The 17,108-nt window shown below is 42.7% G+C and overlaps 1 protein-coding gene across 6 annotated transcripts in view; it reads right to left on the minus strand.

Annotated features, from left to right (window-relative positions):
- Nucleotides 1-17,108, minus strand: part of ITGA7 (integrin subunit alpha 7) — a 63,274-nt gene that overhangs the window by 32,941 nt on the left and 13,225 nt on the right. For 5 of the 6 annotated variants that reach the window (XM_087710301.1, XM_087710299.1, XM_087710303.1 and 2 more), the window contains exons 2-4: nucleotides 5,995-6,122; nucleotides 2,668-2,747; nucleotides 43-298 (exon numbers count right to left, since the gene is read on the minus strand). In XM_087710301.1, the coding sequence (XP_087566427.1) occupies nucleotides 43-298; nucleotides 2,668-2,747; nucleotides 5,995-6,122 (464 nt within the window). Of the gene's footprint in view, nucleotides 1-42; nucleotides 299-2,645; nucleotides 2,748-5,994; nucleotides 6,123-17,108 lie in introns of those variants that run through there. The other variant, XM_014074272.2, reaches the window with a different exon arrangement.

Consider the following 17,108-nt stretch of genomic DNA (forward strand, 5'->3'; position numbering starts at 1 on the left):
TACCTGACTTAATAATATTCTTTGTTGAAAGCAAAGGCTTACCCTTCCAGTTGTATGTGCCAGGTGCCCCAAAGAGGATGTAATGTCTATCTGCAGTGAAGCCCGTGGCTATTCCCTGCTGGCAGTAGCCAAAGCGTTCGTGCCCCTGTTCGCGCCCTTGACAGAATTTCCACTCGCCACCATCCAGTTCATCGGCCACTTGCAGCCCTTCGCTGAGTACGTAACAACGGCCAATCACGTGCCTCGTCTCCAGAGATTCGTTCACACGGTTGCGTGTTTCATATAAGTGAGCGCAGGTCTGGGATTCATGGGAGGAGAAAAGAGACAGGGCAGAGAGGGTTAGAAAGTATGGGTGACCTCTAGACTCTCTGCACATACTTTGGTTGTAGAAGAAGGCATAGGAGAGTTCATGGACTTCCCTGGAATGTACCATTTCAGGCTATGAATGGGGATTGGGACATAAGGCCCTCTTTTGCAGTGCCTAAGCACTGGGTAAGAGCTTTAATAAGGGTTTTAACCATATTTCTGAGGTAACTTTATCTAGAGGTAGGGAAGCTCCAAAGCAAGGCACAATAATTATCAACTAATAGTCCAAATGTGAATTACAGGTAAACAGATAACAGTGATAATTTCAAGACAAGATTTAAACGTTTTGACAAGTTGACAATGCCTAACACTCGCTCTGAGATTGATTCAGTGATGGAAAAGCTAATGCTATTTTCATTGATTGACGGATGGATAGAAACACAAATAGAAAGCGCTAGAAAATTGCATTTTCTTTCCCTACAATTGCTCAGGAGGCCCAAAGTATCACATACACCTTAGCCCACACCTCATGACTAGAGTGGTGTGTACTATATATTCAGACTCACTTCATGGACATCACTGGTGAAATACATGTGACAAATTTGTCACTGTGTGAATGGATTTAAACATGAATAAAAATGATATGTATTAGTTCCTGGAAGGTACCACTTCAGGCTATGAATGGGAGGTATGCCATAAGCCAACGTCTTTCTAGGACTGTGGCAGGTACGTTAGAACTATACTTGAAAAATGTGCTCTATAAACCATGGATGCTCTATAAATTATCCGGTAATTGATGGAGTTGAAAGCTGAAGTCTATAAGTCAGGCCCTGTTCACCAGTGAGGTTCAAAAGATGCATTTCTCACCACAGAGTAGCCACCCCAAACTTTTATGTAGGAAAACATAATCCAAACAGGGTTTGGGAAGAGTATCTTTGGTTTTCACTCTGTTTTATGGTTGTTCTGAGCAATGGTGAAATTCATTTTTTTTTACTACCAGTTCTGTGGGCGTGGCTTGGTGGGCGTGGTAGGGAAAGAATACTGCAAAATCCTCATTCCCTTCCCACTCCTGGGGCCAGCCAGAGGTGGCATTTGCCGGTTCTCCAAACTACTCAAAATCTCTGTTACCGGTTCTCCAGAACCTGTCAGAACCTGCTGAATTTCGCCCCTGGTTGTGAGCCACCTAGAGTCATTATATGGGATAGGTGGCCATTTAAGTAAATAAATATATAAATCTAAGCATAAACAATAGTCCATGAAACTCCTCGGACGAGCCTTGGACGCCCCGATATACTGTATGAATTCTCCCTATTAATATTATTAAATCAGTGCAAAAGGAAGACCTGACAGCCCGTTTCTATACGTAGTGAAGAATTTATTTATTTAATTTCAATAGCCACCCAAATTAACCAAGAATTATTGGCATAAGGATTTATTATTATTATTATTCTAAACTGTCCCCCTCACAGTCAATATTCATGCGGGTAGTTATTTCAAATGAGTTGTAATTTTTTTGGACTCAAACTTGACATATCTATAACTTCATGGATTTTTTTTTCCCTGACAACAACCTAGACATGTTTTACAATTGTCATGTTGTATTTTTAAAAAACCTCTCAGTCTAGCTTACATCCCTGGTTTTCCCTAGTATTCTCTTTCAAATAATAACAGACCAATCCTGCTCCACTTTTTAAAAATCAGCCATATACAGTACTCATATTCCAGCTTTCCCAGCATAATGTCCATGTAGTGTGTTGAAATCTTAGGTCCAGAAAGTTAGCCTGGTTAAAGATTCTTCGAAAATATCTCAACAGTATTAGGCTGGGAAAAGGTTTTCTTAGCATGTGTTAAGTTATTTTCAAGCATTTCTAGGAAGACAACACATCTTTATATTAGATGGCTTGAGTTGTACGAATGCTACCAAGTAGGTAGGTTTCTTTAACCTTCCCTGTGGACTCCAGTTTCAGCTATACAATTTTTTCTGTAGTCAGAACACAGTGTTATAATATGTTTACATGATTTTATTCAACAAGTGTGAAAGGTGATTGCAGTGTAAAGGAGTTTCCTTTCATCCAGAATACTAAGCACAATTTTACTTCTGTGAACACAGCAAAGAAAAGCTTTCTTTCTAATTTTATCTTCCCCAACTTCACTCTTCACCAATCCAACCCATTTGAAATCTTCGGGTTTCTCCATTTCCCCCAATCCACGTCTCTTTCCTCATAGCTGAGCATGCTGCCTCCTCATAAATTCAGATTTATGCAATTTAGCTATGCCAGGCTGGACCCTGTTAGGTTACTTGGCCAGAACCAAAGAGGTTAAACAGAATGACCACCCACCCATCCAGTCATGGCCACTGACCACAATCTTTCCTCCGGGGCCTTGGCTGTTGACAGTAACACCCAACCACTGGTTCTCCTTGCTCTCCTTCTTCAGGTCAACTGCAAAGTGGGAAAGAAATGGAGAGATATTAAGGAAGGAAGATTATTTCTTCCATGGTGGCGCAGTGGTTAGAGTGCAGTACTGCAGGCTACTTCTGCTGACTGCCGGCTGCCTGCAAGTTGGCAGTTCAAATCTCACCAGGCTCAAGGTTGACTCAGACTTCCATCCTTCTGAGGTGGGTAAAATGAGGACTCAGATTGTTGGGGGGGGGGGCAAAAGGCTGGCTCTATAAACCGCTTAGAGAGGGCTGTAAACCACTGTGAAGCGGTATATAAGTCTAAGTGCTATTGCTATTGCAATTATTTAATCCTTTGTTACTGGGGCTTGATCTTTGCTTTATATCAGGGGTGTCAAACTTGCTCTACAGAAGACTTGATCTTTGCTTTATATCACGGGTGTCAAACTTGAGCTGCATGTGTCCTGTGCTGTCCATGCCCACCCATTTTAGCAAAGGTGGGGGAGTCGTGATACATCACATGACGGCATGAGTTTGACACCTCTGTTTTATATGATACAACAAATAGAAAAGTGGCTAAGGTACAGACAGATAGTGGTTTTAAAATGCTTTTTTAATCTATGAGCTGACAAAAAAACCCATGATACTTTAATGGCCAAGGAGGGTAGTTTCCAATGACCAAAGAGGGCTATCTTGAGCAGCCAATAGGATCTAGACAGGTTTCTTCCCGACTATATCATCAATGAAGTGCGATATATTGCATCCCCAGCAAAAAGAGAGGAGGAAAATCTTAAATCTGGAAGAGGTGCCACGTTTAGGAAGACATGAGGATATATCCTTAGGCTAAAATTAAACTGATTAGGCAGCATTTTCCTTTAGTTCTTCCTTGGCAAAAAAAAATAAACACAGAGGGAGATACACACAGCACTACTCATTAAACAATCTCAATTTCTTGAATTGAAAGTAGCTGTGTGGCTCTGAATTGGATCACAGTTACAGAAATGGGGCTTTAACTCTCTTCTGTATCCGATTCCACCAAAGCTTTTATTAGCTAGACAGAGGAAAATGTGTAAGTATCTGTTCTTCCATAAGTTCTAAGGACTTTAACAGGAGCAATTTTGACCATGTCTGCAGCATAGGATAAAAAGTTAATCTCCCTCCCAGCCTCCTTGCTCCACTTCAAGTTACAGCTGCACTTAAGACAACTGCAAAAACTCCCCTCTGTCACTGCAGGGGAATGTGCCCATCGGGGAACATTTTTGACAATAACAATGAGAAATCAGAATGAGGAAGTAGGACAAGGTTCTATGCTGGAAAGGTGCCCAATCGGGACCAATCATCAGCTCCATGACCGTTCTTCATCCTTGCCTCATGAGTAACACAGATCAGCAAGGAATTGCCCCCGAGAGCACATACTGAGTCTAATGCAGCTCAGCCTTTTCCTTTTAAAGAAATGCAAATTGCCAAGTTTCAATCATGTTGGCTTCTCTGGAAATCACATATTTTAACTATGCTTCCCAACAGAATCATTTATGGACAGAGAGAAGTCAAGAGGGCAGATGACAAAGCAGCATTGTCCTATACCAGTGATGGTGAATCTTTTTCTTATGGCATACCAAAATCGCACTATTGCACGCATGCACCAATGAAATCCTCCCCGCCCACCTGCGCATGTGTACATGACCTCCTTGCACATGTGCGTGCGACCCCCCCCCCCCGGGCTCCTGAGGCCTTTCTGAAGCCTAGGGAGAGTGACAACGGCCTCCCCCGGAAGCCGAAAACTGATCATTTCCGAACTTCCGGTTGGCCCATTGGGGGCATTTTTTGCTTTCCCCAGCCTCCGGAGGCTTTCCTAAAGCCTGGAGAAGGCAAAAACAGCATCCCCTGGCCCTCCGGAAGGGCGGAAAATCAGCTGGCCGGCACCCACATGCACGCTGGAGCTGACGGCTGGCGTGCCAGCAAATATGGCTCTGTGTGCCACCTGTGGCACGTGTGCCATAGGTTCACCATCACAGTCCTATACTGTTGGGGAGTCAAATTGGCGGCCTGTAGGCCAGATGCGTCACACACAGACCACGCCCACTCCAGCTCCACAAAAGAAAAAAACATCGCAAAACGTCACGTGACGGCAATGTGATGCTGGGAGTTTGACACCCATTTCCTACTGTGATGCAAGTCCCACCCCTTTTCTACATGTGTCATGACTTCATACAAAAATGGTAGAGCTTGTATCATGTTGAGGAGGTCCTGCTTTTGTCATTTTGATAAAAGCTTTCAATCCTGCAAACAGCTATGTTTCCCACCGCGATAATAGTCTCCTGGTGTGTTGATCCCACCTTCCCAACACCTAGATTACAGGTGTCAAACTTGTGACATCACAATGCGGTCACATGACATTTCATAATTTTTTTCCCCTTCACAGAGCTGGAGTGGGCTTGGCCTACACATGATGCATCCGTCCTGTGGGCCACCAGTTTGACACCCCTGACCTAGATAGATGGCCAAGGGAAGTGAAATCCAATGTATTTAGAAGACAATAGTTGGTGAAGTGACTTACACTATATTGCCAAAAGTATTTGCTCACAACTGCTTCTGATTATTTGGATGGGTGAGCGAATACTTTTGGCAATATAGTGTATGTTTAACTAGCGGCTGGCAACTGAGACCTTCTGCATGTTTAACATTTAATTATCATGTGTTTTGGGTCACAGGCCCTGCACTGGAAAAAATTATATGCTTACCCCTTTAGTAAACTCAGCAGGAATCACAGATGGGTTTAGGACAACTTGCCACAGCCAATTCGGCGTGACCATCTCACCACAGCCAGCTCACCCCTGCCATGTCACTGCAGCCAATCTGGTGCAGTCATCTTATCACAGGGTTGTCTTGCCAATCTGGGTAGTCTGCGATCAGAAAGGGACACTTGCCATAGCCAAAGTGCTGAGGCCATTTCACTTCCGCCAACAGGGTAACACACTGCAGTCACGATAAGTGTTATCTGCCACTGTTTCTTCAACATTATTTCCATGATTTCCAGTGTAAAATCTTTGAGGTATCCTGCATGCATTGTTCCACAGCAAGATCTCCCATGGAGAGTTGCCTTGCAGCAAGTTGGCCATGGAGATATGACCACAGCGAGTTAGCTACATGGCACGTTGTCCCATTCTGATTGCAGACAACCCAGATTCCGAACTGACTCCAGTTTAAGCCTGATCCAAATCAGAGAAGGAAGGTTGCTATGTGGAAGGAAGAGTTCATTTTCATCTCCATTTAACCATACTGTTCCATACCTCCCTCATCAATGGACACACGCTCACAGTCCTTAGTTTCGTAGGTCAAAGGACAGGCATATAAGCCACCGGTTCTTTGGGCCTGTTGATCGGGCAAAGCAGTAGCCTGTGGCGCTCCCACCAACAGCCTGAAAGAAATGGAGGAGAAAGTTAGAGGGACTGAAAGAAGATGGGAAGGAGCAAAGATGGGAGATCATGTGAGCTCTTTACTGAGTGCTCTGCATCTGGACAGCTGCGGCACACTAAGGGAAGCATTGGATTATTCAGTCAAGCCCTTCATTGAATGTGGGCTAGCACCTTGGTCCTTTGCAGTCCTGCTGTTTCATAAAATGGTTTCATAAACCTCTTATAATTTTGCCAAGTATCTTCTTCACGGTTTTATTCTTTGCATCTTGCATCCTATTACACTGGATTATTTTTAATAACGAAAACGAAAAGCAGATAGTCAGTTGTATAAACAAACTAAAGTGTTGGTTTTTAAGAAGGAAAAAAAGTACTGCATAATGGAAACAGATTAATGCAAAAAGAAGCATCAATAAAAAGAGAAAACGGAGGACTGGAACTAAAGGAAAGCCACGGATCTGCAGGATTGAAAGAAAATAAGAGAAAGGTTGAATTATGGTTAAAAAAAATGAGACGGATGGATAGATGATTTCTTCTCTTTGTTGTTCTGATTTGTTTTTCATTTCTCTCTCTCTTTTCTTTTTTTAGGTGGATGGCATGAGTAGAAATCAGATAGGATAGAAAGAAAAAGCCTCTTAATAAAGGGTGACAGGACTGAAGCTAGAATAAGTGATAGAAATAAAGGGGAATATTAGTGTATACATTTTTATATAATAAAATAAAAGTAACAACAAGAGAAAACATGGAATAATTGAATAACCATTGATTGCCACCTAATGTAAAGGTGTATTATTATTAGATAAACATAAGTTGGTTGAATGTAATAATTATGATTTAACTTTATCAGTTTTACTTGTATTAGAATGTATGACACCCAGGTACCATACTGTTCACACATTGATTTGATATATTTGTAAAAAATTAAATAAAAAATAAAAAACCTTTTGCATGGATGTACAGGAGGAAGAAATTATTATTGTGATGGATACAAAGATGTGAGAGAGGTAAATAAGGAGGGCTGAAATCACACTTGGGAAGCAGATTTTTTTTTTTTTTTTTGCTGAGTTGGCAAAAGCTGATAGTCTCCTTTCCCCTTCACGCTAAGCCGCTGCGACCTTGAGTATTCCCCCTTCTGACATTAATGTGCGTTCTGAAAAGATCAATTAGTTAAAGAGAGAATAAATCCTATCCTAGGCATTTTTGTCAGGAGCACATATAGGGGGGGGAGGAGGCAGTGGACAGCTGGGGGGAAGGGGGGAGAGTGTTCATACTGTTTTGCCTAAAGCAGATACAGGGCCCACTTCAGCTCCTGACCACATGTCACCTGTTTCTCCATCTCCATCACAGCTGTCCTTTCCCTCCAGCAACCAGTATTCCTAATGAGGGGCATGATGCCACTTGGAACAGCCACCACAACCCATTTCATGCTTGCATTCCTGACCAAAACAGCTGTATTTTTGCCCACCCAAGACAAAATTTCACCCACAAAGTTAAGAGTTCCCATGCTGAATCACATTCGCGGCATCCCTTTCTTTTCCAAACGATTACATTTCCTATTAGTGCTATTTATTTGTTCACGCAGGCTGGGTTCACACATTTGTGTGAAGCCATAATGACATGGCAGGTTTGTTTGTGATTCAGTATCTTGTGTGGATGCAGCCATTCAATAAAATATGGATAAGCTACCTTGTTCTTGTTTGTATGTCACTCTTAAATGAGAAAAGGAGAAAATCAGAATGCTACAGGACATAGATAGGAGTTAATTATTAGCCTGAGTGCCAGCTGGGTCATCAGAATACAAGGGTTGATGGAGGCTGAAACTGCTGAAACAAAGACAAAATCTTAGCCAACTCTAGAAGAACAAGAGCTTCACTGTCTTTCTATTCTCTTCTACATTTTTGTTCCCTTTTTGGTACAGAAAAAAATTAGGTTTAGGTGACTAATCTCTTTCTATAGTGAAGTTCAACCTGCTTGGCCCACTGCAGATGTTTAATCATCCCTCACCCCACCCTGAGTGAAAATGATAGCTTCCCAGCCTCCTTTCCAGCAAGTGGGAGGAATTGAAAATGGCCACACCCCTTCTTTTACTAAGACATTGGTAATGCTGCAGCTGTTGCCACACAGGGATAAGTCACCTCCATAGGGAGTGGGTAATTCATACAGCCTGACACACTAAACCAGGGGTGTCAAACTCAACTTCATTGAGGGCTGCATCAGGGTTGTGTTTGACCTCAGGGGGCCAGGGTGAGTGTGGCCTGCTCAATGTCACTCATGTCGGAGGCACCTGTGGCTGCCCACGGTGCCTCTGCCAGCGAAAACGGGCTCCTGAGCTCCGTTTCCGGCTTCGACAGCCTCCTGCAATCCTCTGCCAGCTAAAATGGAGCTTGGGAGGTCCGTATGCATAAAATATCTTCATAAGTAAAATCTTCATAAGGAGCACTATTGCTCAGCAGCAGGTGACATAGGAATAGAGGAGATTGTTGGATTTTGAGATCTGAAACAAAATCTCTCTTGTTCTTATTTCATACACATTTTAGAGAAGATTCAGGTATCTCTAGAACTACAGGAGTTTTGCAGAAGTCCCAAGGAGAAACAATAAACCCAACTGTAGCTTTCCCTTTACAATTATGCACACACCACACAGAAGTGCCCACAAATCTCAGAAACATCTCAGATTTGTTCTCTGCAAAAAGAGCAAACCCACAAAACCCACCCACCCTCTCTCTCTCAACACATGGACATTCATATGGGTTCATTTCATTAGACTGGAAGTCACCAAATGAAATAGAAAATCATTGCAGGGGGAAAATGGTTACGTTTCAAGAAGCCCAGCATTGTAACTTTGTGGGCATTTCCAAACCATAGATTAGAAATTGGAAATATGGGTTCTTTACTTGGAGAAAAAAGGCAATTTGAAGAACTCATGGCATAACCTGAATCTGCATAGTAGTAACGTGGGTTCCATCTACCATCACTTCTATAATCCCTCAAAAGTTCATTGTCAAACCTGCCACCCTTCCAATGCTAAAAATACTGAGCAAAAGTCATTGCTTTCAGTCCAAGCCAGTGGTAGGATTCAGCCAGTTTGCACCTATTCGGGAGAACCGATTGTTAACTTTTTAAGCAGTTCCAAGAACTGTTTGTTGGAAGAAATCTAATTTTGGGTTTTTTCCCACTTTACAGGGCTAATCCTGTAAGGAAGGCAGGAAGGAAACATTCTGGTGTTGTTTCTAGCTAATCTTTATTGCCCTGCTTACAGAAACTGCCTCTCCATTAACCCTTACTACATTGTAACAGCTAAGATGAAGCACCCATCGACATGAGTAACATTGAGTTGACCACACCCACACAGTCACATGACCACCGAGTTCCTTGGGGGGGGGTTGAAAGATGGCCATCAAGCCATCTTTCTCCCAGAAACCTGAAGCTCAGGAACCATGACAAGGCAGGAATGGTTGCAACTGCAAAACTGGGCCATCCACAACTGAGTCATGCATTTAAGAAAAAAAGAAACTAGTTTTACTGTAATTGAGCCAGAACTAAACTGGCTGAGTTCTCTCTTACAGCTGACTAGATATCTACAGCTGCGTTCAAACTGGAGCACGTGACAGAAGACACATGGTTTACATATGTTCATCCAGCATTAGGACAAATGCATGACGTTGGGGTTTGCACTGTGATATCATGATGTTCATTTCATCATTTTTGCATCCTTTCATACTTACATATGTGTGGAAACGTCTTTAAGCGGACCAGGATTGCATAACCTAGATCTTCCTTTGTATCATACAATATTAATAGTTAGGGCTAGGAAGGACAGTCTGCTTAAACTTTGGTAAGTTACCTTGAGATGAAGAAAAGGAAGAACTCACAATATAGATCTGGAGCATGACAAAGTTACAATGGCACTGGAAAAGTGACTTATGACCATTTTTCACACTTACGACCGTTGCAGCATCCCCATGGTCATATGATCAAAATTCAGATGCTTGGCAACTGATTTATAATTATGACGATCATGATGATTGCAATGTCCTGGGATCATATGATCCCCTTTTGTGACTCTTCTGACAAGCAAAGTCAATGGGGAAGCCACATTCATTTAACAACTATGACACCAACTTAACTGCAATAATTCACTTAACAAATGCTTCACTTAGCAACAGAAATGTTGAGCTCAATTGTGGTCATAAATTGAAGACTACCTGTATTGTCAAAATCACCTGGTAAGACATCTGAACTGATCGATCAAGGCTCCTCCTACAGGCCTTGAAGTATAATACAAATACTTCCACCCAACCCCTGAAAGCTTCTCACAGCCTTCTTTCAAATAAATGCATACAGATCTGTAACCTTAAATGTGCTTCTTCAAAAAACATAGCAGAGGAGAGGTAGCTGTTTTTTATATTTTATTAGCAATGGTTTGCAAACTTAGATAAGATTCTGAGCCAAACCTTGCTTTGTTTCACTCTCCCTCCCCTTTCTGACATATTGCCTTTCACAAGCCAGAAAACTAGGGGTGGGATTCTTTTTTTTTTTACTACCGGTTCTGTGGGCGTGGCTTGGTAGGTATGGCTTGGTGGGGGGGGTCATGTGACTGAGTGGGTATGGCCAACTCTACATGAGTAACATCGAGCAGATGGGCGGGTGAGCGGGGTGAACGACAACCACAGTGCCCAGGCAGGCATGAGCGGGCCAGCCAGAGGTTGTTACTGGTTCAGCAAACCAGGTCAAATTTTCCCTACTGGTTCGCCTGAACCGGTGCGAACTGGCTGAAATATCACTTCTGCAGAAGACGTTATCCAGGGACCAAGAGTTCTCTCTTTCACATAGATGGTAGGGTTTACACAATCTACACAAGCTTTTGGATAAAATATAAACTCAGAAATCTCCCTACAAAGCCCACCTTAATCTTGAATCAATTCAAATAACCTAAACACACAATATAACCCAACTTTACTTCTCATCTGTAAAAGGGAACTCTGCTTGCAAAAACCACTATTGGGACAATCATGAATTGTCGTGTTCTGCAAGAACACTCTTAAATCTGGATAGCTAGTTAAGAATAACGCTCAAAAAGCAGGTGGAAAAATCAGCCTAATTTTCTCGCATGACATCAAACTGTTTGCTTAATCAAAACCACATCAAGCCAAGAGATACAACAATCAAGTCACACTTTCAGGAAAGCTCAATGCAAAATGAGAAATTTCAAAGACACAGAAATATTCAGTACTAAATATGCTTTCAGATAATTAACCAAAGGAAACAAAAACAAATGTTTAGCTAAAATACTGATTTCCTGGAATAGAGGAAATCGCTAGAAGTCATGACAATGTTATAAGAATTTAATGGAAAGTGTCTGGCTGCCAATTTCTTCACAGTGGAACACAATTCTCCCCTTTTCATAGATTCTGACAGGCTGATTTCCCAGTAGGCGCTTTCTCTGTTTCTTATGTGTTTCATGCTGATGGAGAAGGAATCACCTCTTTTTAAAAATAGAAAAAGTTAAGGTGGAATTAGTTGTATCAGGTAGTTTTTCAACCAACAAATTCCAGTTAACATTTCACACTAGATAAAATTCAGTACACTAATTAAATCTCAGCTAAATGCCAAAAGAAGGAAAAATCCAGATGTGCAGAGAGACATGGCCTTGTAGGAAAATATTCAAAACCATTACAAAAACAACAAGGGCAGAAGCAAACCCTGGGAAAGAAGATAGTACTAAGAAGAGACGCCAGCTGGATCTTCCCTGATTCAATTTATATGCTACTAAAACTCTCTTGTCAACTCTGAAGTGAACCTGGCTGAAGCCATCTTGTCCTGCCTCATAGTTGCCACGAAGCCTGAGAGAGGGAAGGGAGGAGGGAAGTAGATACTTCAGCTAACAGTCAAAAGAAAACGTTTTCCTGTGGGAACCAAGGTCATCGTAACAGGTGGCTGGTGAAGGAGGAGAGGAGCCTGCCAGCTATGTTCATTGGACATTGTGACTGATGACACCAGGGATGGGGAAGTTTTACTTTTTTAATTAGGTGAAAACTGCAGGAACCTTTATAGTTGGTTTTCACCAGCTGTGCTGGTATGATGTATCCAATAAACATGTTATTTGAGGAATCTACCTGTCTCAGAGTTCTCCTTTCAATGAGTGTGTTACTCTGAATGCTGATACTCTCCTTGTCATGACCTTTCAGTAAGTGAAAACAGTGTATGATAGGGCAACAATTTTTTAACTAAGGTACCTCAAATGGGCTAACTTACAGAATGTGTCTAAAATCTAGGACCCATGACTCCTGAGATAATGAAATTTGGGGAGGTTGTGGCTGCTTCAGAGTTACTGGCTGCTGCTCTGCTTCTGCTATGGTTATGTCATCTTCACTTAAAATGTTCCATAACAGTTTCCCAGCCAGTCTAAGAAACCCTTGCTTCCTCCCCCACCCAGCAGCAGCGACTTACCTGATTGCTAGGAAGGGAAAGGAAGCTTTCTGATATCCCTGCCATATTCCCACAAAGAAACTCAATGGGCAACCCAGCCAGAAGTTAGATGTTGCTTTCACTCCCATTGCTTTTTTGACCCAATGGGGAATGGGCTATTTGGTAAGATACAAGAGAGAGGAAAGGTAAAACAATCAGACTTACAGGTTCTGTTACTATAAACCAGTGGTAGGTTGTAGGCGGTACGCCCCGGTACGGGCGTACCGGAGCCAGCCGGGAACACCAGATACCGTTCCGGTACGGTGCTCCGGAGGGCCACCCGCCCACCCGAGCTCCTTACCAGAGTTTAAAGGCTTCTGTGCTTCCGCGCAGGCGCATGGTGCGTACAGCGCCTGTGCGATGCTCTGCAGAGCAGCTGGAACATCACGGAGCGTCGCAGAGGTGCTTGAACGCATGTGCGCGCTACACTCGCGCTGCGCTCACGCAGCATACCTCCATGAGGATACTCCCAGCTCCGTTCCAACTGTACCGGTTGGAACAGGATTTGCAACCCACCACTGCTATAAACTATCTCAATCAAGTATAAGTAGATCTTCCAGAGGAATTGGTTTCTTAATCAAGTTTATCTCACAGCACTGACAAGACAAGCTCAACAAATTCCCCATTCAATATTTTCTTGCAGGAAAAACAAAACAGAGAGATGTAAAATGTTTCCACAAATTCTCCTGAGCAAAGGCCATCTCCAAAAGCTTACATTTGAGCCACAAGCAGGCCTGAGTGCTTAAGAAAAGCTTATCAATGGAATCCACAACATTGCCAACGCAGCAAAGTCTTCATTAATTTGGGAGGAAGCAGGTGGGCTTGAGTTTTCTTTAAAGCTGAGCTATGAAGTTGGACCATCTAAAAATGCTTTTCGTCCCCCCCCCCCAAAAAAGAACAGAGAGACAGATTAGATTTCATCAAAGGCTCAGATTCAATCCCTCCAAGTCAACTGGGGTGGATTCCAGGCTAGGTGATATCACCTTGTGTGATATCACTGGAGTCGCACCACAGATCTCACCTACTGTTTTATGGAAGAGTTTATGGAGAGTCTTCTTCGCTAGTTTAACAAGACATGTTGCTGCTTCTAACATGTATCTTCTCCACTAAGGGCAGCTGGACAGCTCTGCCTTAAGTCTCCCAGCAGAATCTTATTGGTGAACACACTGGGTGGCACCTGCTTCGCCTGTGTCTCTTTCTTCCTCAGTGAGAAGGAAAATGAGATGCAGGGAAAGCTGTCCTGGTTCTGTCCAGAGTTCCAGGAATAACATTAACAGAGTCTCTCTGTGTGTGGTATGTTGCGGAGGGAATGACTTTAGGGACAGGGGAGTTTTAGGGACATGGGTTTCCCCATGTCCTGCTTACATTTCAAGGAACAACTGCAAAACAGAAATATAAACACCGTATTTTTCAGAGTATAAGACGCACCTTTTTCCTTCAGAAAAGAGGCTGAAAATCTGGGTGCGTCTTATACACTAAATACAGCATTTTTTGCCTCTCAAAACCCCACCCCCTTCACCAAACTAGCTGTGCATAGCTTTTAGGAGGCTTTCAGAGAGCTCCTGGGGGCTGGGGAGGGCAGAAATGAGCGAAACACGGAGCATTTTTGCTCAATTTCCCCCCCCCCATCCCCCAGGAGCACTCTGCAAGGCTCCTAAAGGCTATCCATGCCCTTTTTTTGAAGAAAAAAAGGGTCCGTTTTTGGGAGGTTTGCAGAGTGCAAAAACTTTTTTTTAAATTTGCCTCTTCAAAACCTTAGTGCATCTTATACTCCGGTGCGTCTTATACTCTGAAAAATGCGGTAAATCCTAAATACACGTTTCCTATCCAGGGCTGTTTAACCATAGATTTCCCCATTCGATACCATCCAAATGTTATTCATACTGCAGTTTCCTACAACTCTGGGAGTCATACTACCAATAACCCTAGAGGGGACCGGCCCCCGGGCCTTCAGTTTGACACCCCCCAGTCTAAACCATGGGTGTCAAACTCATGTCGTCATGGTGGCATCACATAATGTATCAGGGCCTCTTCCCTGTTCGCTGAACCAGGCGAGGGCAGGGCCAGCACATGATGCATCCGGCCTGCAGGGCACAAGATTGACATCCCTGGTCGAGACATTCCCAATTCCTGCAAACATTCTTCATATGTTATAGCCTCTAGCCCCCTAATCATCTTTGTTGCTTTTCTCTGCATTCTGCATTCCTTCCTTCCTTCCTTCCTTATCTTCCCTCTCTCCTTTTTCTTTCCTTTTTTCCTTCATTCCTTTGATATTATGAAGGCTTCTATACTCTCATTTGTCTTGAGGACTCCAGCAGCTACTAGGGAAGGTTCTCCTCTCCTTTCTCACTTCATCTCCAGTTTCTGCCAGCTCCAGCTACCACTCTCAAATGACTTTCTAGCATCAAATTGGAAATCTGAAGTCAATTTTTCTCTCTGCTCCAATTCCCAATCTGGATTTGGCAGAGTTCTCAAGGACATTAAATGTTTGTTAAACCCCAGACGGTCCAGTGAGAAAAGATCAGTCAATCCTATCTGACTATTAACAATGTTAACAAAGGATAGTCAATAACCATTAGCTGGCAATGCCATGCAAGCAAACCTTACAATTTCTAAAGAATTCTCTCCTGTCCCTAGAATGGCTAACCTGAATTCTTCTTTGCTCGTTCACAGGAGCAGAGTTAGAGACAGCAAGGAACCCCCAAAATACACCTTCTGTTCAGAAATGCATGGCAAGGTGTAGATGTCAAATGACAGAAGAAAAATGATGTTAAGGGCAAGGCTGGATAAATAGAGTTAATAAATAGTATTTGGAAAGCATCACTGCAGGAGGCAGCAGCTAGCAGGCTTTGGGATCATCTAAAACAGACTGAGAAGGGTCAGGCCTAATTAGTAGGGAACCTCCAAGAAAACTCAAAACAGCAGAGTAATTGAAAGAATATCCAAAGGAAGGCTACAAGTCATTTGGGCATTACTGCTAAAAATGTCCATGAAGTCATCATCCAGAATCCAGATGGGTATGAAGGAAATTGAGTTTATCTTGGAATTACACTGAATTTCCTATTTATTTAGAAATGGTTACATGCAGAGTTGAAATGCTCTGAAGTGGGTTACTGGTCCGCTTTGCTACCGGTTCACTTTGCACAGCTGATCACTACCCAAACCGGTAGTAAAAAAAAATGCTACCAGTTCAGCTGAACTGGTAATTCCGATGATCAGCTATGCTGCGCAATTGTTTGAATTACCGGTTTGCCCAAACTGGTAGCATTTTTTTTTAATACCGGTTCGGGCAAACTGGTAGCATTTTTTAATACCGTTTCGGGCAAACCAGACTGAACCGGTAGCATTTCACCCCTAGTTACATGTCGACACAACTGTTTGATCCATAGCATTTATTTTTTTAAATCTTCATGCAACTGCATATCTAGAGAAAGTACAAATTTGCCTGTTGCATTGTAAGGGATCCTACTACATAGCTGTTGGATTACACTGTTTCCTTGTCCCTCTTTATTGCCTTTTATGACTGCTTGAGCTATGGGTATTTTACTTTTCCTGATTGGTTGGAGAAGGAAGTCCCTACCTCCAGCCAATCCTGGAGTTCTTGAAGCATTTTCTGCAAGGAATTCCTACTACTTCATCCTCACACTACACAACAGGGTTAGGGAAGAGGATAGTTAGCGGCAGGAAGGCTAGGCCATGCGGGAGACTGGAAGAAAGAGGGGGTGGGTGGAATGAGAAGGAGAGGGAGAGAGAGATGGTAAAAATAAACAGGAATTCACTCAAAATAACTCAGCACCCAGCATGTCCAAAAAAGGAGGAGGGCCAAAAATATTCATGCCAGATTGTGTATATGTGTGCATGTTCCTCTGAGTATCATCAGTGATTGACCAAGGCAGGGGCACAAAGTGGCCATTACTGAAGCACTGAATAAGGTTTTTTTCCCAGGGAAGAGTGTATCCAAGATCCACACCAGATACTCCAAATATTTTTATCCATCTCAGAGTTCCCACATCTAGATTCTTTCTTTCCTTCCAGAAAAAATAAAATGAAATAATTAACATTGAGATCAATGTGTATATGTTATTCTTCCCTACTTGCAGCCTATTGTGGAAAATATTAGTAGTAATTATAGTAATGTTTGACAGCCAGGCAGTAGACAGATTATGACATGATGGTATCATGAAAAGCAGCACATTATCATGGTGAACAATTTAAAGTGGATAATTACTCTTTCAATTTCTTACTTCAGGTGCCAAAACAGGGGATCTCTTCTGCCAAGACCACCCCCCCAAAAAATAACTGAACCCCACCATCCTCTTTTGAGTCTTGCCTAATTCTGGTAGCAACTATTTAAAAAGTACTGTCCTTCTCCAAAAGGTCACAAACGAGTGAACAAGACAGAATACAGGAGCCTCTGCTAGAAATAACTGCTTGGGACAACAAGCACAAGGACAATCCAAAATAACCAGAGACACGATAAGAATTTTGAGTGTTTTTCTGCTCGGCTCTGGCTTCTGCAGGCA

This window comes from Thamnophis sirtalis, unplaced genomic scaffold (assembly GCF_051295495.1).
Source record: "Thamnophis sirtalis isolate CommonGarterSnake01/CBP01778 unplaced genomic scaffold, rThaSir2_p1.2 scaffold_3, whole genome shotgun sequence".
Classification (NCBI taxonomy): Eukaryota; Metazoa; Chordata; class Lepidosauria; order Squamata; family Natricidae; genus Thamnophis; species Thamnophis sirtalis.